Below are 19,987 nucleotides of genomic sequence, written 5' to 3'. Positions count from 1 at the left end.
CTCCCTGCTCTTTGCTGCCCTGCTGCATGCACTGGGGGCAGCAGACGTGCAGGCAGGACAGGGACTTGCTGCTGCAGGGCCGCGAGGAGCTGGCCCACTGCCAGAGCCCTGCTACTGCAGGCTGGGCTTGTGCTATGGCCCCTGGCTGGCCCGGTAGGGCCCACCTTGAGCCTCAGTAGGTGGCGGGCAGCAGTGGGGCCTGGCATCCAGCCTTGCGCAGAGTCCAGGGCTGGAGCAGCCAAGAGAAAAGCACCATGGTGCCATGTGCACAACATCAATCCTGCCTGGGGCCCTACCCCAGCAGAGCCAAGCAGCAGCCCCATGCAGCCCTCACCTCACAGGGGTGGGAGCCCACTGCAGCAGGGCACTTGCTAGCTGCTGCCCCTGACTCAGGTGCAGTGGAAGAACTGCACAAGAATGGCAAGAGACCAATGTGGCTGCACACACAGCTCTGAGGATGCCTCGAGTGCAAAAGGAAAGTACTAGGCAGTGGCAGAATGGGCAGGGCACCAGGGACACACACCAGGAAATAGTGAGAACCTGCAGGAGTCAGGAAGGCAAAGCTAAGGAATGAGCTGTGCCATGTGAGGAATGATAAAGACAAGAGGAGCATCTAGCCTGAATGCAAGTCAGCCAGAAAAGGAGGAGGAAGCTGTGGTTCCTCTGTTAACAGCAGCTACTTTGCCTCGATCGTCACAAAAACATCAAGCTGCAGCCAGCCATCTACCAAGGATGATTTGGGTGAGGAAGGGGACAAGCTTGGTGGTTCTGAAAGAGTTCAAGTCAGGGCCTGAAGGAACTGGTGGAGATCTTGGGGCCCTTGGCAATGGTGTACAGGAAGTCACGGGAGATGGACCTTTTCCTGTCCTCTGGTACCTGGCCCATTTGCAGCCCTCTTTAAAATGGAGAAGGAGCTGGGGACCTATAGGCCAGTTAGCCTCACCTCACCTCAGTACCTGGGGGTTACTGGAGAAGATCCTAAGGAAGGCCATTCACAAGAACCTGGAGGACAAAGGGCTGATCACAAGCCCCCAGCAGGAATTTATGAAAAACGAGCCCGATCTCCCCCTTTGACCAAGTAACTATGCAGTGGAGTGGACATTTAAAAAAAAAAAAAAGTCAGACGAGGAGAAGCCGTGGGAGCTGGGCGCACTCAGCTTCTGGGAAAGGCACTGACAAGGGGCCATGACAAGTGTTCAAATACTTGAAGGGCTGCCAGAGGACTGAAAACCCCTTCTCTCTCTCGCTGCAGGAGGGCATAGACCAATGGCTTGAAGCAGCAAAGTAGGCTTAGAGTGAACGTCAAGAAACACTTCCCCTTGAGAGCAGAGGCAGGGGAAGACTCCCAGGGGACTTGTGCACTTGGTGTTCAAGAGGTTGGCAACCAGTGGTTGGGGATGATCTAGGCATAGTTCCTAGGCTTTACTGGTTGCTGCCTGGAGCCCAACTCCTTTACACCTTGGTCACTGATTCCACGCTCTGTAAAAAGCAGATTAAGGTATTTATTGGCATTAAAACACTGTACACTGTTCTTGTGCTGGCATCACCACCTTCACCGGATGCCTTGGTGGATGATGCTGCTCTTGGCACTGCCTGCCTTCTCCTTTTCCTTCTTCTTCACAGGGTCCATCTCAAAGCAGCGCCAGAGCCGCAGCGTCTCATCTGCAGATGCGGACGCCACCATAGAGCCATCTGGGCTCATGGTTAGGTTCAGTACTCTGGCTGTGTGGCCTGGGAGGAGCAGCATGGTCAGGGATCCACTCGCCCAGGACCCAGCTTAAGCCTCTGCCTATGGCCAAACCCCCCTGCCTCCCAGGTCTGTCTGCCCCACCCACGTGGGGCCGGGCTGTGTCCCAGCTGTCTGCACAGCTGGCTCTACAGCAGCACTGGGGTCCTCCTCCACTCCCCATGCACCTCTACTCCTGTGGAGACCTGGGCCCTGGCATAGGCCAGGCCTTCTGCTTACCTTTTAGCTCCGTGACCTTGGCCATGGTAGGGTATTTCCACACCACCAGCTGGTTCTGGGCAAAGCCGTGGCCAGATATGAACTCCTTGTAGTTAGTCGACCACAGGATGGCGCAGACCTGGGGGAGGCAGAGCATGGCAGGTGGCACAGGAGTCAGGAGGGACAGGCAAGATGCGTGGCCAAGTGTCTGCAGTCCCTAAGTCAGCGCAATTAGGCAGCTACTTATGCTATGAAAAGGCCTGGTCATCCCATGCCTTGGGGGTACTACTGGTCATCAGCTGGTCCACGAGGGGCCAGCAGAGGAGACTATGCTCAGGGGCAACCAACACGGGTTCATTCGAGGCAGGTCCTGTCACACCAACCTGGTGGCCTTCTATGACCAGAACACCGAATCCCTGGACACAGGTGTCACGGTGGACGTAGTCTTTCTGGATTTCAGGAAGGCCTTCGACACCATCTCCCACCCTATTCTCATTAAAAAACTAGGAGACTGTGGTGTCGACATCTACACAGTCGGAAACGGGTTGCTAACTGGCTGGAGGGCTGCACCCAGAGAGCGGCGGTGGATAGGTCCTATTCGACCTGGAGGGATGTGGGCAGTGGGGTCCCCCAGGGCTCGGTCCTTGGGCCCACGCTGTTCAACATCCTCATCAGCGACTTGGACAAGGGGGTAAAAAGCACCCTGTTCAAATTTGCAGATGACACCAAGATATGGGGGGGGGAAGGAAGGAATAGGCTGCAAATTGGACCTACACAGGCTACAGGGGCAGGCAGATGAGAACAGGATGGGTTTCAACACTGACAAGTGCAAGGTGCTGCACCTGGGGAGGAAGACCCAGCAGCAGACCTACAGGCTGGGGAACTCCCTTCTGGTCAGTGCAGGGGCAGAAAAGGATCATGATGCCAAAGTGAACATGGGCCGACTGTGTGGGGACGTGGTCAGGAAGGCCAACCACACCTTGTCGTGCATCCACAGATGCATCTCGAGCAGGGCCAAGGAGGTGATCCTCCCCCTCTATGCGGCACTGGTCAAGTCACAGTTGGAGTACTGCATCTAGTTCTGGGCGCCGCACTTCAGGAGGGATGTGGACAGCATGGAGAGGGTCCAGAGGAGGCCACCCGCATGATCAGGGGGCAGCAGGGCAGACCCTACGAGGAGAGACGACGGGACCTGAACCTGTTCAGCCTCCACAAGAGAAGGCTGAGGGGGATCTAGTGGCAGTTTACAAACTGGTCAGAGGGGACCAGCAGGCACTGGGGGAGTCCCTGTTCCCCCGAGCACTACCAGGAGTGACTAGAAATACCAGTCACAAGTTGGCAGAGGGTAGATTCAGACTAGACATCAGGAGGCACTACTCCACAGTCAGGGTGGCTAGGACCTGGAACCAGCTTCCAAGCGAAGTGGTGCTGGCTAGGAGGCTCGATGAACACCTGGCCGGAGTCATTTGACCCCAGTATTCTTTCCTGCCCATGGCAGGAGGTCGGACTTGGTAGAGTCGGAAGGGACCTGAGCCGATCATCAACTATGAAATGATGGAAGCTGGGCCCAGGAAGAACTCCCCCGCTGCCCCGTGAATGCTACTGACTTCTGGGTGGGGGAGCAGGGTTGGCTCCCTTCCTCAGGCTGTGCCAATGCTCTTGCTGTTATGTGGGAGGCAGGGGACCCTGGCTAGAGGGTCTTGCTGTGCCACTTCCAGTGAGGGAGACAGCTGAATTGCAGGTCAGAAAGGAATCCCCGCACCCCACAGCCAGACCGGCACAGGAGTGCGGGGTTGCCCTAGCTTGGTACACAGTCCTTTTCCTAGGATCACCTGAGCGCAAGACCCAGCCACCTGCTTGCTGTTGTGGGGCAGGATGGTGGCACCGCCTCTCTTGTTTTACCTATGGCAGGCTGAGGGTTTGGAGCCGATGTTGGGAGCCCATTATCTAGCAATGGCTGCCTCTGTTCCCTCCCACCCCGCTCCTCTGGGAGCTGTGCTGGGCTTTACCTGGGAATGGGCATCGACCGTGTTGAGACAGGTGCCTGAGCACACGTTCCAAATGCGGATGTGCCGGTCGCTGGTGCCGCCTCCAGTGGCCAGGACGTTGGACTGCCAGGGGCACCAGGCCACCGCCTGCCAGAAGAGATGCATGACAGTTAGGACATAGAGGCAGCAGCAGCAGCTCTGTCCAGCAGCTCAAGCTTCTTGCCCACAAGGCAGCCCTTGCTGCACTATCTGCAGGGAGGCAACAGCAGTGCTGCAGCTCTGCCACACACACCCAGGCACCCCCAGGAGCTGCGTACTCACCTTGACAGCACCCTGGTGCTGCGTGAAGGTCTGTACTGGAGCAAAGTCCCCGCTGTCACCTTGGGTGCAAGGCCAGATGTTCACAAGGTTGTCATTGCCCCCGCTGGCTAGGTACCGGCCATCCAGTGACCACTTGAGCCCACACACCTCTTGCGTGTGGCCGGCGAGCGTGGCCACGTGGTGCTCGGCCACCCGGACGTCATGGTGATGGATGTGCCCAGTCCTCGCCCCACTGCAGAGGGAAGGCTGTAGTCAGGCTGCTGCTTGCTGGTAGGGGCTGTGCCCAAGGGCCCCTGTAGAGACCCTGGCCTAGGCAGGCATGTTAACCCATGTGCCACAGGGTCAGCTGCAGCTGCCAGAGCTGTACTACACGAGTCCTGACCCATGTGCCCACCACGGCATGGGCATCTCTATGATCACCTGGAACAGGCTCTGCCCTCCCACACCTTGGGTCATGCCCCACCTGGAGAGGATGTAGCTGTTCCAGCTCAGCGAGCCTACGCGGGAGGAATGGCTGGTCATGTTGCGGAGCCGCTTCTGCTGCTGTATGTCCCACAGCTGGAGGAGGAAAGCAGCTGTTATCTGCCATGGATTGGCACACCAGGGCATTCTAGGCTTTCTGACCTGGGGCCCCTCACTCAAAAGGCCATGGAGCTGGGAACACGTCCCTGCTGCCCATGAGATCATTGGTAACTAACCAGGTTTAGCCCAAACAGTCAGGCGCCGGCACTTCCAGCCTGTGCAGAGACTCAAGAAGACTGCAGGTATTTGCCCCTGCAGGAAAGGTGGCAGCAGGGATCTGTAGGGGCAACCTCCAGGGGAGTATAGGTGGCCAGGCGTTTCCCAGACAGCCACCCAGCCCCTCATTGAGGGGGAGGTGGCAGGGGCAGACAGCCCTTCGGTATGGGGCAGCTGTGTTCTTGTCATCTGGAAGGAGTGCTATGACTTATGTGAGCCGAGGGGCCAAGGACTGACGTTACAGGGCCAGAGGGACCCAAACCCCTGACCCTGCACCTCCCTCCAGGATCCCTTTAGCCATGAGCCCCAGGTCTAAATGAAGTGCAGCAGGGCTCCAAAGACCCCTTAGAAGTAGACAGAGGAAATGCACCCCCCCCCAAGGAGATGCTGCCTTTGACTCGGGTCCTATGCAGTACTGGGCCCACCCCAGCACTCCTCCAGCCGCTCAGCACCGAGCTCTGGGCAGACCAAGCAGCACATGCCCAAAGCAGCAGTGTTATCCCTGGGCAAGAGCATCCGCTGCAGCAGCCTCTCCCCCTCACCTGGACCTCAGCATTGCTTGTGCCAATGGCCAGGTAGTTTCCTTCTTTGATCCAGGACACAGCAGAGACGTAATCATCGGGATTCTCCATCTGAAGCAGCTGGATGATCTCCCCAGAGGCATAATTCCAGAGGTACACAGAGTTGTCCAGAGCCACAGCCAGGAAGTTCTGGGAGCTCCAGTCAATGAGGTTCAGATCTGTAGTTAAGGGAGACCACACGAGTCCCTCAGGGAGCCCTGCCCATTGCAGCAGCATGGCAATACCCTGCTGCTCACCCCTCACTGCTGGGCCAGAACCCCTCTGCACTGCAGCTAGGTATGGCCAGGCAGTTGTGAGCACAGCACCGAAGTCTCTGGTCTCAGGGCTGCTGAACGACACCCTGGATGTCCCTGTGCCCCAGCAGTGGTGGTGGGGCATTGCTCAGCAAGCCATCCAGCATCTGCTGGCTCCGTCTTTTCAGCGCGTCACTGCCACAGCAGACACTGAGCAGCATTGCTCCCCCACCACTGATAACAGGCACCTTCTGCTTGCTCCCATGCAGCCCCACCTGCTGCAGGGAAAGGCCACCAGTCCGGAAGGGCTGCATTAGGGTCCCCCTGTGCTGGCTCTGGGCCATGCCTTAGGCTCCCTGGCCACAGCAGCTGCCCCTCCCTCTGGGAAAGGAGCTGCACATAGATTCGCCCACCTGCAGAGACAGGGATGCCAAGGGAAGCTCCTGGGATTCTGCCCGCCAGGCTACAGGGGAGGGCAGAAGCTGCTAGCATGGGTGCCCAGAGCATGCTCTGTCTGCAACAGCCAGCACACCCAGAAGGAGCATCTGGAGGCAGGGTAGGGGACGGAGTAGGTGCTGGGAGTGGGAGCTGTCCCCTGAGCAGGGAAAGGGGACAGGGCTACACTGCCCAGGAATAGGCAGGAATCCATAATTTGGCATGCCCAATACCAAGGCCCAAAACCAGCACTCCCTCTGTGGTAGCCCTGGCAGGCTGGTCCCTAACCGCATGGTTGGTCGCTAGCGGGCAGTGGGGAAGGATGGTCAGAGAGCAGTGGCCCCGTTAGGAGCCTGCGCAGATCACAAAACATGACAATACCAGGTGGCGGCAAGACCCAGGACCTGGTGAGGGGCTCTGCTCTCACCACCCCTGGCCAACTGCAGAAGGTGGTGCCCAAGGTGCTGCAGGAACTGTTAGGCCTGGTCTCATTTAGCCTCTTTGGAAGGCAAGGAAGAAGCCAACACCACCTCCCTGGAGCCCCCTGGGAAAGCCTCTTACAGTAGTCGTTGCGGATCTCTGGTGCATCCAGGATCCGGTCCGGCATGGAGGGAATGTATCTGCCATTCTTCCTGCTAGAGCCAGGTGTTGCTTTCTGGCTGTAGAGCACTTTCAGGTTATTCTGGTAGCCTGCACCAGGGAGAGAGCCGCAGTTACTCAGCAGGCAGGAACTTCCCTTCCATCCTCACCGGGCGCAGGCACTCTGCCACAGAACGCAGGGCCCAAGGGCAACACTGCTTTCCTGTTGCTGGGATGTTACTATTTCGCCACGCTCAAGCCCACACCCACGTCACAAGATTGCACAGCCATCTTTGTCGCCTGGAGCCTCCAGCAACTTGAGGGCAACTCTGCTCGTGCTGCAGACTGCAGAGCTAAGCTGAGCAGCACCTGCATGAGGCCCAGACGCGGAGCTGCCTGCATGTCTCCAGCCAGAAGAGGGAAGGCGGGAAGGGTTCCAGTGTTACGGGTGCTCACCCTGGAGCAGCTTGGGGATGGGAAAGGGCCCAGGGAGCCCGTTAGGGTCAGTACGTTACGGTGCCCTCTGCTCCAGCCTCAGATGCCCCGTGCCTACCTTCTGGGGCATTCTGAGGCTTCCCGCTCAGGCGGAGGATCTTTGCCTCTTCCACATCGAACCCGTTCAGATTCACTGCCCAGGTCTTCTGCTGCTCCTGGAGACACAGACATCCAGGTCCATTGCCAGCAAGACCCAGCTTTGCCCAGCGCCTTTGAGGAAAGGAGGGCACAACAGGCCCCGCCCCGCCCCGCCCCGCCCCACCACGGGCATCGCATGCTGCCCTGGGGGAAGAGCCGCGCACAGGAAGCTCCCAGACAGGTCCGCGCACGGACCCCAGCCAGCCCTGGGATGCTGTAGCGGCTGCCCCTCAGTCTGGGCTGGTCCTGTTTTGGGGGGGAAGCCACAGCAGCAAGGAACAGCGTGGGGAGCACGTCCGAGCGGCTGTGGCCATGCCCGCGCAGCTCCCCACGCTGCCGCTCGCGCTGGGACGGCTGCTGCCAAGGAGGTCGCGTGCGGACGAGCCCTCCGAGCCTGGCGCAGGCAAGCACCACGTCTGCAAGGCTCACCTGGCCGTGTCTTGCGGCCAAAGGGGGCACCAAGCAGGGCAGGGTCCAAGCCCCACCGGGCAAGGCCACACTTGTGGGGCTCCCTCCAGCCCGGTCACGCGAGCAGGCACCCAGCCAGGCTGGCGCGCGCCGCTCACCTTCTTGGTGGGAGTGTCCTCGGCGTCGTCGTTCTCCTTGGTCAGGAGGAAGTTGGCCACCTCCATCTGCATGGCGCTGCGGTGGGGGATGTAGCGGTCCCCGCCAGCCTTGCCCGGGGTGCTCTGCGTCTTGGACGCGGATTTACCTGCGTCGAGCGCGAGAGCCACGTCTAGCTGACAGCGACCGAGGGCGCGCTCCCTGGGCAGGGAGCCGGGAGCCTCTGGGCCCAGGCGCGCGCCCCGCTCGGGCGGGATGGGCCCCGCCAAGCTGCTCCACGCGGGCCTTGGCCTGAGCCGGCTGCCCCTCGGAGGAGGCCAAACGCGCCCGGCCGGAAACCAGCGCTCCGCAGCTCGCCCAGCCCAGCCGGGGCCGACCAGGGCCGGCTGCGGGCACCGAGGTGCCGGGGGCTCGGAGCCGCCACGAGCGGGACCGGGGCAAGCCCTGCCCCGACACAGCTCCCGCCCGCCCGCCCGCGTGGGCCCAGGGGGACAGCGCTCCCGGCCCGCCCGCCCGCCGCACCGACCTGGGGTCCTGCCGGGGGTCCTGCCGGCGCCGTGCGCGCGGTTGCTGGGCTTCATGGGCGACAGCGTGGCGGGCCCGGGGGCGGCGGGCGCGGGGCCGGCCGGCGCGGGGCCGTCGCGGGCCTTGCGCTGCCAGCGGGCCGGCGGCGCGTTGGGGATCGGCGCGTCCAGGCGCAGCAGCGTGTGCAGGTCGCTCTCGAAGCCGAAGTGCGTCATGGCGGCTGCGGGCGGGCGGGCGGGCCGCGGTCAGCGCGGGGCACGGGCACGGGCACGGGGAGAGGGGCCCGCGGGGGGAGGGGAGGGGAGCCCCCGGCTCCGGCCGCACTCACCGGCTCCAGCAGCAGCAGCACCACGGCGTGGCCCCGCCCCCGCGGCGCTTTAAACCCGGCGCCGCCCGCCCGCATTGGCCGCTTCGAACCCAACGGCGGCCGGCGCCATGGCAACGCGCCCGCGCCTCCCCGCCATTGGGCCGCCCGGCCGCAGGGGCGGGGCTTAGCGCCGGCGCCTGCATGCCCTGGCTTTGGCCGTTGTGACCTCTGACGCGAGCGCGCGGGGTCACGTCCATTGGCCCGCAGCACGCGAGGGGCGGGGCCTGGCCCGGGATGCGGCCCCGGGGCGACGCTCCCCTCCCCTCGCCTCGCCTCGCCTCCGCGGCCGGCCCCGCCCCCGTGACCCCAACCCCCCGCAGGGCGCGTTTCTCGCGGGGCTGCCGCTGCCGCCCTTGGCCGTCGGTCTGGCTTCCCGGGGCGGCCGCCCGCTGGCGCCTTGCGGCGGATGAAATCCTCCGTTCGGCAGCCCGCCCCGCCCCGCCCCGCCCCGCCCCGGGGACGCGGTGGCTTCGTCCGCAGGACCCGCCGCCCGTGCTGCCCTGCTGGGCGGGGCGGGCCGGGGCGGGGCGGGGCGGGGATCCGTGCCGCGTGGGCCGAGAAGCTACAGGGCGCGGCGGCGTTCGCGGGGGGGCGAAGTGCCCCCCGGGGCCGCGCGGTCCGGGGTGGGCGGCTGCGTCGCTCTGCGGCTCTTGGCGGCCGGCCGGCCGGGCGCTCCACAACAAAGCCCAGCGCGTCGCCCAGGAGCGCGGGGTCCGGCCAGGCCGTCGCTCCCGAGCGGCGGAGAAACGCGGCGCAGGCGGCCGTGGTGGCAGCGGGACGCCCCGTGCGGCCTGGCGCCGAGCCGGCGCGCCCCGGAGCAGGGCGAGGGCGACCGGGCCGGGCCGGGCGGTGGCAGCAGGCCGGAGCGCTCTTTCCTTGGCCCTGCAGCGCGGCACGGCGGCAGCGGAGGGGCCGTGGGGTCTGGGCGTGACGGGCACCCCTGAACCTTCACTATGCATTTGCTACTTCGGGAACAGCTTTGTACGTTTGAAAAGTATTTTCTCTAACCAAGGGCATCGAGTAGGTTGTTTAGGCTGTTTAGGGGAGATCGCTTGTTGCTTAGCTGCTGGCCTCGCTAGAAGGAAAGCTGTATCGAGTCGGGAGCTGGAAGGGGGTTACTTGCTGGGCTTGCTATACATTTCGTCACATCAGCGCGTTTAACCTGGTACGTAGCTATGTAAGGCAGACGCCCCGAGGTGTGGGTGCTTGCTTTGCGAACGACTGCCAAGCACCGCTTTCTGCGCAGAAATAAAGATTAGGTTGGATCCTTCACCCCTGTGTGTTTATTGGCACAAGCGCGCCGGGCACGAACTCACCGTTGTTTGGGGACAACAGGCGCACCTGGGGACGGTGGGTGCCGACCCCGCGGCCTCACCCGGCTGCCACCTCTTACCCGCCCGGGCCTTTCCCAACCAGGCGCCTGCGTCTCGCTCCCACGGGGCAGGGAGGCCCGCCAGGGCCGGGTGGTGCCGCCCGCTGCTGCCGCTGCTGCGCGGGGAAGTGCTGATAAGCCTCAAACCCGTCGGGCAGGTTCCTCCGGCTCCCCCGGGTGAGGGCGGCCAAATGGCAGGGCTACTGTGGCGAGGGCGTAGCCGACAGTCCTCGGTGGCTCGGCGTCTACTCGGAGCTCGTCCCGAGAGCCGCCGGGGACCTCGGCTGGCGGCTCCTCCACGGGGCCGTCGCGACGGGGTGTACGTGGCGCGCGTCGACACGGTGTCCGACGAGTGCCCGTTCTGCCCCCGGAGGGAGAGGCTGGCGCACCTGGTGGTCGAGCCCTGCGCCGCCTCCGCCAGAGCTCGCTGCTCACGTCCTGGCTGCACGTCTCCCCGCACCCTTTGGTTTACGCACTCCCCATCCGTCGCCCCTCCAAGGCCCGGGACCTCCTGGTCAACCTCCTCCTGGCTCTGGCCAAGCTCGTCATCTGGCTGTCCAGGCGGGAGGCGCTGGCCGGGAAGGCTCCCGGTCACCTCGGGGCATTTTTCCTCGGTGTCCTCCGCGCCCGTGTCCGGGCAGAGCACCACTGGGCAGTAGCCGCCGGCGAGCTGCCGCGGTTTGAGCGGGTGTGCGCTGTCCGGGGTGCTCTGCTCGCTGTCCCCTGGGGGAGCACTCGTTTTGACCCTTTGACCCTCACTTGCACACCCTGTTTTTCTTTTAGTTGTCCCACGTAATTTTTGTAATGAACCTTGCGAGCCCAGCCGCCCAGGCATGAGCGGCGGCCCCTGAATCTTTTTCATAAGAACTGGAACATCTGTCCGGAGCGGCTAACTACAGCGCCGGACGCCGTGTTCAGCCATCGGCCACCTGACCACGGGTGGCCCCCAGACTCCGGAGCATACAATGCTGCAAATTGGACGACAAATAGTCCCGGGTGAGGGTGGCTCTGGGTCGCTGGAGGGAGCTGCAAGGCAGTGCGGCAGGGAGCAGCGGGGCAGGAAAAGGGGCAGCGATGCCTCCCGTGTGCCACCGTCGGGTGCCCAACACGGCTCCAGGCACAGACCATCTCCGGCACCTGCTCCCGCAACGGGCGTGCTGGGGACCCCCGGCCTGCGGTTCTCCCCACCGCGTGCTGCAGCGGTCAGTGCTGCCATGGGCCTGTTCCCTGCCACCTCCTTGCCCATAAAGTCCCTGTGCAGGGCCAGGTCCACCGGGGTGGGTTAGAGGCTGGGCAGGCAAGCTGAGGTGCCCTTTCCACCAGGATGCAGCCCGGGCCTGCCCAGCGCCCACAGACATCACTGGTGTCACAGCAGCAGGGAGCGCTGGGCAAGCATGCTCTGGCACAACATCCACATCTAACGCCTTCCTTCCAGCACCTGGATCTGGGGGCGTTAGGCCCTGGATCCCAGGCCCCGGTGTGCTGTGCAGCAAGGACAGAGGCTGGGCCACGGTTGGATGAGGCAGAGCCTGGGGGAGACATCCAGTCCAGCCCCTGCTGCAGGCCGAGCTGCCCCGTCTGAGCCAGGCCAGCCGGGTTCATCCTGCCCGCAGGGACTTGCCCGGGCAGCCCCGTGGCGCACAGCCCACGCACGACATGCTGAGCCCCTGGCCCTACGGCGCAGCCATGGGGCCTACCTGTCCTGCCCCTGCGAGGCAAGAGGCAGCTTGCGAGGGGCACGGGAGAGCCTCTGCCTGCCCCCCTGCTGCAGGCAGGGCCAGTGAGGCCCCCAGTCTGTGCTGAGCTGCCCACGGGGTCGAGTTCTTCCCCGACCTTGACCCTGAGGGGTAGGAGAAGGGGCCAGACCCTCTCTCCAGGCCTTCCCGGGTGCTTGGGCCCCAGGGGCAGCATTGCACCATGGGGAGCAGCGGGCTTCCCTCCGGGCCCCTGTGGAGCTTGCTGTGGAGCAGCTTGCCGGCGAGCACAGAACAACCCCACGAGTGTGCACGAGTGTTTATTGGTGACGTGCCACGCGCTGCAGGCAGCGCTCCACAGCGAGGCAGGCACAGGTGGGGGTGGGGGCGATGGCAGAGCTTGGCACAGGCAAGTGGCGGGGCCCAGGGGTGCACTGAGGTTTGGTCCTATTGCCCTCCGTCCCGGCGGGGAGCCTCAGGGCCAGCTGGACCGTGCGGAGATCCCACAGCAGTGGGCTGGGGGCCAGGACCTAATTCTGCTCTTGCTTCATTCTCGGGGGAGAGGGGTGTCTGTGGTGGAGCCATCCACACCACTGTGCCCAGCCCCTGCACACATCCCCCGCCCGGCTCTCCCTTGCTGCAGGCCAGTCTGCTTCTGGCCATCATGAGGAGATCGCGGGACTTGCAGGGACGCGGCATGGTTATGCTTCCCTGCAGCGCTCCCCCATGAACAGTGTGTCTGGGTGCCCACATGGGCTGGGGCTCTTGGGCGTGTTCCTGGGGGTGGCTGGGCCTGGGGCTCCCCGACAGGTGCTGCTGCACTGGCCCCTGGGGAGCAGGACCCATCAGCTGTGGGCAGCGCCGGGCGCGGAGGAGCTGCTCTCGTGGGTCCCTGCTGCGTGCACAGTGCAGACCCTGGGCCAGGCTGCAGTGGCTGTGCCCCGCCGTTGGTTGTCCAGCCGGGCACAGGCACCAGCGCAACTCGGCTCAGGGGCCACGCGGCTGCGCCCAGCTGCTCATCAGCAGGTAGGACTGGTTGGCAATGTCTGTTGCAGGCATGGGCTGCTCCCCTGAGCCGGGCAGGCCCCAGGTCTCCTCAGCCTCTGTGTCCAGGGGAGTGCCGTGGGCCTGGAGGCTGCCAAGTCGCTTGTGCGGTGGGTGCTGGGCATCGGCCCCAACCTGCGGGAGCCCCGGGACAGGCAGGAGCAGGGCAAGGCTGCCCAGGGGGGCGGTGTCGCCTGCACCGTCCAAGTACTCATTGCCGTGGTGGCTGCCAATGGGGCTGCCAGGGCGCAGCACCATGTAGTCCTGCTGCAGGGAGCCCAGGCTCCCGGCCTCTGCCGCCTCCTCCTCCTCCTCCTCCTCTGCGGGGCTCACAGGCACCTTCGGGGGGGCGGGCTCCACAGGGAGCTCAGCCCCGCTCCCCTCCGACATGATCTCTAGCAGACAGGACAGGACCAGCTCCTCCGGGGGCTTGTAGAACAGCGCGTTGGCCTGGAGGGAGGCAGGGAGGGAAGGAGACAGCAGCGGGGGCGTGGGGGCCAGCCCCCGCACCCCCTCTGCTCCCTGCTAGAGGTTGCTGCACCACTGTCCCCCTGCCTCAGTGCCCCCCCATGCCCAGCCCTGTGCCCGGCAGCTGCCTGCTCCCCACCTCCCAGGAGGCCCAGTGGACTGGGGCAAGGGGCCGCGGGAAGGGCCGCGCGAGCCATGGGGAGAAGCAACAGCCAGCGGGGCAGCTGGGGTGACTCCTGCCCCATCACTGGGGCAGCACTGGCCTGGTGGCAGCTCCCCCGCTCTGTCGGCAGCGATGTGCCCTCGGGGCCCTGCCCGGGGCCTCCATGGCCTGGGGGCTCCCCAAGGCACCACAGGGCACCATGGCAGCTGCGGCCCACCATGTCCCACGGCCCAAGCTGCAGCTTAGCCAGACTTGGGGATGGCGTCGCAGGCCGCGGGGCACGGCGCAGTCTGTGGGGGGGCTGATGTGGCCAGGGCGCTGGGCGGGAAGGGAAGGGCCAAGACAGTCCGTGTCCCCCTGATGCTGCCCGAGCGGCAGGGCCTCACCTGGAGCTGCTTGCTGCTGTCGCTCAGGAAGCCGCCCAGGACGCGGTACAGATCCGGGACTGGTGGCCAGAGCTTCTGCTTCATGCTGCTGCACGATGGCACTGGGCTGTGACAGGCAGCCCCCCCCGCGCAGGCCACAGCAGAGCCCCACTGCCCCCACCCACTGGCTGAGCTCGGGCCATGGCAGAGGCTGCCTGGTGCCCCTCGGGCACTTTGAGGTCCCAGTGCCCAGCTTCGCTCCAGCCGTAGTGGAGACACTTTCAGCCCCTGGCCCCGCACCAGCCTCTGGCAGAGACCCCGGCTCTGCCAGGCCCTGGGGGGACGCACCTGGCACCCAGAGAGCAGGGTCCATGCACCACAAAGTTGAGATGGGCTAAGTAGGGCGCTGGCCAGTGTTGCAGGAGCTGCCACTGGCATCAGTGAGGTTGTTTGAAGCCGGGCACATGCATGTGTGCACATATGCACTGCATGCTGGAGGAGAGGCACCGGTCACCAGTGTGGGCACATGTGAGGGCTGTGTGTGCCTCTGCACAGGCATGTTCCCTGTGCCCTGGGGAATGTAGCTGGCTACAGTGTCTGCACCCTATGAGCTGTGCCCAGGGGGGCAGAGCCAGGGGCTGGCTCTCGCATATGGGGATGGTTACCTGTACGCGGAGGGGAAGGTGCACCGCAGCACCAGCAGGAGCCCCGTGAAGAAGAGCGGCACCGCAGCAAGGCTTGGGACGACCCAGCCTGGGCAGAGAGCAGAACCGTGAGCCTCCCAGCTCCGCATCCCTGCCTGCCCACAGCCCCCCCGGCGCAGCCCCAACACGTGCCCCAGACCTCACCTGCTTCCGACGGGGCCTGGACCACCACAGTCTCCGACCAGGCGCTCCAGTAGCCCCCGAACTGCTGCCCGTTGGGCTGGGCACGCACCTGCAAGCGGTAGCGGGACCCAGCCCGCAAGTCTAGGACCTCGCTGTCTGCCGCGTGCTGGATCTGCAGGACCTGCGGGGGCCGCAGGGTGAGTGTGGGGCTCCAGGCGCTGCTGGGGCAGGATGAGGGCTGCAAGGGTCAGGGCCTTTCCCAACAGCTGTGCAGGGTGTTGGGGGGGGCAGGCCCCAGGGACACCCCCAGCATATCCAGCTGTGTCCCGCAGCTGAGGGGACCTGTCCCAGGTACCTTCCAGTCCTGGCTGCTGTCGGTGGCGTAGCGGACCTGGTACACCATGTGCTGGGCCAGCTCAGCCAGCGGCACTGCCCACTGCAGCCACAGCCTCCCAGCGCTGACATTGGCCTGCAGGATCCTCGGCGGGGCCGTCAGCACTGCGTGGAGATGGAGCCCAGTCAGTATGGCCTGCCCTGCCCTGCAGACGCCCCCGACCCAGCCCCGTGGCCTGACTGCCGGGGGGTCGGGGACCCTGGAGGGAGCGCAGCTGCGGCAGCACTCACCGGCCCGGTCCGGGTGGAAGGGTTCCCCAAAGTAGCTGCGCGTCGGCTGGGCATCCCGTGTGACCTTCACCACCATGGTCATGGCACTGGCATTCCCCAGCCAGAAGGTGCAGGCATGGGCACCCTGGGGCCCGGTGCCTGCCTCCCCCTGGCAACGCTGCCAGGCCTCAGCCCTGGGGCACAGCGGGGCATCAGCCTGGCTCCGTGGCCCGTGGAGCCCCCCGGCCAGGCGGGGTGTTCCAGTGTACAGGGACGCCACTGGTGCGTCTCTGGAGGGGCCACGTGGCCTGTCCCTGGTATGCGGGGGCATCTGGGGACGTGTTCCCCACCCCAGCAGCCTGTCCCTGTGAGGAACCAGGGCTGCCACCTCTCAGACCCCGGCACAGGCAGGGCACAGGTCCCTGCGGGCTGCTGGGCCCAGATGGAGCAGGTGCGGGGTCAGGGCAGCGGCCCTGGGGTGGGGTAGAGCGGGCCCTGGGCGTTACCTGGGGGGGCCTGGGCTCTCATGGGGCTGGTAGAAGAGCGTGTGGGAGCCATTGGCATCAGCGGGTGCTGGGGTCCACTCGCAGTGCACGCGTTGCAGGTCGGGTGTGGAGCAGCGCAGCCCAAACTCCTCTGGCCGGACACAGCTGGTCGGTCAGTGCTTCGGGGTGGGGACAGCTATGGTCTCCTCCAAGCCTCCGTGTCCTCCCCCACAGCGGTGCCAGGGTCACTAGTTTTCCCCACGCAGGCCCCCACCCCTGGATCCAGGCCTGGCACATCCCACCCCTGCCCCCCACCACATGGCGCACGCCCCGGACCAGGGAGCTGGGGAGATGCGCAGCATCAGGGCCTTGGCCCCCGCATCGCCTCACCTGCAGAGTGGGGCGTCTCGGCGAGCAGTGCAGGCGACCAGGGGCCCCAGGTCCCATTCAGGGAGGATCCATCTGGTTTGGTGCACACCTGGATGCGGTAGGTCTGCCCAGGGCGCAGCGCGAGGACGCAGGCTGTCCTGCTCACCAACACCTCCTACAGTGCAGGATCATGGTGACAGGTGCGGGGGGAACCTGCCCATGCCGCTCACCTGGAGTTGCCCCAGCCCCACGCCTGGGGCTATTGCCGGCAGCGCAGACTCGGCCAACCCTAGCCCCAGCCCCAGCCCCAGCCCCACACAGGCCAGAGGGGCTCTCGGCTCCCAGAACGCAGCATCACCTGGCAGCCTGGCTCCCTGGAGCCCGTGGTGCAGAATTGGACCTTGTAGATGAAGAAGGAGGAGTACTCGGATATGGGGGGCTCCCAGCGCACCCACAGCTGCCCCGCAGCCCCGGCCCCAACGGCTGTGATGTTCGCTGGCAGGGAGATGAGCCCTGGGAGGCAAATGCAGCTGCTGCAGGTCCTGGGGCAGCCTGGGGATCCTGGGCAGGGCCATGGCCCCACGCTGCCCCCACTGCCATGGACAGCTGCTGAGCACGGGCACCATGGCCCTGCCTGAGGCTAGCAGCAGAGGGGGCCTGGGCACAAGCTGGGCAGCTGCTCCCCTGTGCACGGCCTGCGCAGACCCTGCATGGACACCCCATCCAAGCCTCGCTGCGCACCCGCAGCACCCCCGTCCCTGGGCAGCCCCGACTGAGGCAGCCACGTCCTCGCTGGGGCAGCGCTGCCCCCCTGCTGGCCCAGCGCCCCCGCAAGGGCAGGGGCAGGGGCAGGGTTGTGTTACTGGCTTCCTAGTGCTGATGACCCGAGCCCTGTGTGGCCCCGCCAGAGGGCTGCCCACAGGAGAATGGGCTCCCGCAGCCCTGGGAGCGGGGCTGTGGGCAGGGCCTGGGGGCACCGGCATCTGGATGTGGGCACCGGGGGGACTTACCCATCTCTTCCACATTGAGCTTGCGGGTGCGCACAGTGCGGTTGTTGGCCATGTCCACGACACGGAGGCAGAGCTCGGTGAAGAGCCGCACGTCCTGGCTGGGGAAGACGCAGATGTGGCGCCAACCCCCGTCCTGCAGCTGCTGCGTGACCAGCATACACTCCCGGGCTCCTTCCCTGGTGGGGTTAAAGTCAGGGGGGGCTACTCTATGGAGCGGGTGCAGGGTCCATCTCCCCTGCCCCGGGCTCATGGTCAGGCCGGGAGAGAGCAGTGCCCCATGCAGGAGGTGCTGGAGCAGGCCCTCATCCCCAGCGCCCGGGGCTGCCCCATGTGTCACCCAAGATTACCCGCCTTGGGGGCACCTGCCCCTGGCCCATCCTATGGGGTGGGCAAGGGCCAGTGCACCACAGAGCGAGGCCGAGACACCACAGGGATGGGCATGGGGGAGCCCCAGGGTCATGGGGGGAGGTGGGCTGGGGAGGGCACGCTGCTGCCAGGGAGCCCAGTGCCAGCGGGCAGAGCCTGGGTTGGTGGAGGGGCATCGCTGACCCCAGGGGGGATGGGGCAGGGCAGGGGCAGCAGGGGGTCTCAGCAGGTGGCTGCCCCCCGCCCAGCGAGCAGCCGGGGCCTGCCTTACGTGCTGTAGTGGTAGTAGAAGTGGAAGGTGGCATTCCCACGCTCATCCCAGAAGCAGGTGAAGTCCTCGAAGGAGCGGGAGAAGCAGCGGATGCTCTTGGGCACCTCGGGCAGGAGGGCGGCGTCTGCAGGGCAGAAAGCGTGGGAGCTGCGGGGGCAGGGCCTGCGCCCCCACCCTGCAGGGCAGCGCTGGGGCGGTGCTTGGCTTGGGCAGGCCGTGGGACCCCTGTGCATGGGCAACGAGTGGCATCGTAGCCTGGAGCAGCATCGAGGTGCTCAGCCCCAGGCCCAGCTGGATGCAGGGCTCAGCTGTGCCCTGGTTTGGGCCTGTCAGTTCCCGCCCCGGGGTCTCCCTGCAGCTGGGACTGCGGTCCCGGCAGTGCTGTGCCCCGCTCCTCGTGCTCAGGCTTTGGCTTGCCAGGTCCTGCACGCAGTGGCTGGTCTCACTTGTCCTGCCAGGCCATGCACACCGTGTGGTTCCCATGCAGACCAGAGCTGTAACCCCTGGCATCTCTGCCCCCGCATGAGCAGGACCTCGGTTCTGCCCGGGCTGCTCCATCCCCCGGCACATGGTGCGTGCGTGAGGGAGTGCGCCCAGGGCAAACACACCCCAAAATAGCCCTGCGGTTGGCTGTGGCTCTGGCCGGCCCCAGCACAGCGGGAAGCACAGGCGCCCGGCGATAGCACTCCCTGCAGAAAGCCAGGAAGGAAGATAAGGCAAGCGGCCCCGGCAGCCCCTCGCGGCCCCCGGCCCAGGGGAGCGGCGAGGGCTGGGGGCGCAGGGAGGGGAGGGGAGGGGAGGGAAGGTGGCTCTGGGGGCCGTGCTGTGTGGGGCAGGAGGGGGTAGGGGCTCTGCCACCCCTCTGGCCCATACTCCCAGGGTAGCACAGGGAGCAGCTGCGCGGGGTGCTGAGCTCCTGCACCCACGTTGGTGAGACAGTGTCTGCCTGGGACCCCGGTGCCCAGGGCTGCTGGGAGCAGCCAGGGCTCTGAGGGAGCAGGCGCTGCGGCGCTGGCTGGCAGTGGCTGGAAGCAGTGGGGGGAAGACCCAGAGGCAGCAGGGCGGGATTGGATGGGCAGGTCCCCAAGTGCCGTCTGGCTCAGTCACCTGTGCCCTGTGCTCTGCAGACGGGCAGGGGTTGAGGCTCCCTTTGCCTGGGCGTTCACAGGCCTGTGCACAGCCGCATCTCGGTGCCCTTGCCCTGATCTGCCCATGAGGGTACCGGAGATGAGCTGGGATGCATCTGCACCCGCCTCGGCACCAGGAGCTGTGTGGGGCCAGGCTCTGGGACCAGGCAGGGATCTGGGATGGCGGTTGGTCCACGATGCTGCACTGGGCATGCATCGGGCAGAGGGATCGCATGGCCACACTCCTCGGCATCGTAGCCCCCCACAGCCCGCCTGTGCATGTGCACACACATGTACACACACATATGCACATCTGCCTTGGCCCATGTGTGCAGAGGCAAGCAGGGAAGGACCTACCTTCATCCGTCACTGGCGCAAGGCTTGAAGCAGGAGGAAGGAGGCCGAGCAGGATCCCCACCAAGAAGGACTGGGACCATGCTGGGAGCAGTGGTGCTGCCATCCTGCAGCAGGAGGCATTTGGGGCCAGGCCAGTGGCAGCTCCTGGGCAGAGCTGGGAGGGCTCTCGGTGCGTGGGGTCTCCCTGCAGCTCTGGGGCTCTCGGTGCCCTGGGTCCCTGCAGCCTGGGGAGGTCTGGTCCCGACCCGTGGCCGGCGCCTGGAGCTCTGAGCGTCTGGGCCTTTATCTCAGCAGCGCCAGCCTCTGCGCTCAGGAAGTCATGCAAAAGGCCCCTCCATGCCACCCCCTCCACTTCCCCATCCCCATCCCCAGCCCACCGCTGTGGCTTCCCTGCTGCTGGTGGAGACCGCGCCAGGCAGTGGCTGGCCCCATCAGATAGGCGACACGTCCTCCCTGTGGCTGTGGGGCCTGGAACCGGAGGAAAACAGGCCCAGCCACGGCCCCATGAGCAGGGGGAGGCAAGGACGACGTCTGCTGCCTGAAGACCCTGGGGTGTC

At 65.4% G+C, this 19,987-nt stretch overlaps 2 protein-coding genes across 3 annotated transcripts; both read right to left on the bottom strand.

Annotated features, from left to right (window-relative positions):
- Positions 1–191: 191 nt before the first annotated feature.
- CDC20 (cell division cycle 20) lies at positions 192–8,840 on the bottom strand. Of its 2 annotated transcripts, none has more exons than XM_059727682.1 (10): positions 8,544–8,840; positions 8,020–8,165; positions 7,374–7,470; positions 6,803–6,931; positions 5,535–5,731; positions 4,718–4,812; positions 4,255–4,486; positions 3,955–4,080; positions 1,967–2,084; positions 192–1,479 (listed from the first exon to the last, which is right to left on the bottom strand). In XM_059727682.1, the coding sequence occupies exons 1-10, from the start codon at positions 8,755–8,757 to the stop codon at positions 1,403–1,405; spliced, it is 1,431 nt and encodes a 476-aa protein (XP_059583665.1). In that variant the 5' UTR covers positions 8,758–8,840; the 3' UTR covers positions 192–1,402. The 2 variants fall into 2 exon arrangements, with proteins under 2 accessions (XP_059583665.1, XP_059583664.1); XM_059727681.1 differs by lacking the exon at positions 192–1,479 and adding an exon at positions 1,483–1,731 and having other exon boundaries at positions 8,544–8,838.
- A 3,442-nt stretch (positions 8,841–12,282) lies between these two features.
- Positions 12,283–19,727, bottom strand: MPL (MPL proto-oncogene, thrombopoietin receptor). Its single transcript, XM_019495391.2, is given in 12 exon segments — positions 12,283–13,469; positions 14,037–14,124; positions 14,681–14,781; positions 14,784–15,023; positions 15,198–15,340; positions 15,467–15,639; positions 15,952–16,081; positions 16,321–16,474; positions 16,658–16,812; positions 17,310–17,485; positions 17,947–18,070; positions 19,431–19,727. Coding segments are annotated over 12 exon segments (2,094 nt in total). The 5' UTR covers positions 19,534–19,727; the 3' UTR covers positions 12,283–12,962.
- Between the last annotated feature and the right edge of the window lie 260 nt (positions 19,728–19,987).

The sequence above is a fragment of the Alligator mississippiensis genome, chromosome 5, assembly GCF_030867095.1.
Source record: "Alligator mississippiensis isolate rAllMis1 chromosome 5, rAllMis1, whole genome shotgun sequence".
In the NCBI taxonomy this organism is placed as follows: domain Eukaryota; kingdom Metazoa; phylum Chordata; order Crocodylia; family Alligatoridae; genus Alligator; species Alligator mississippiensis.
The sequence above is the reverse complement of the archived record's forward strand: the minus strand, read 5'-3'. Positions and strand labels throughout refer to the sequence as shown.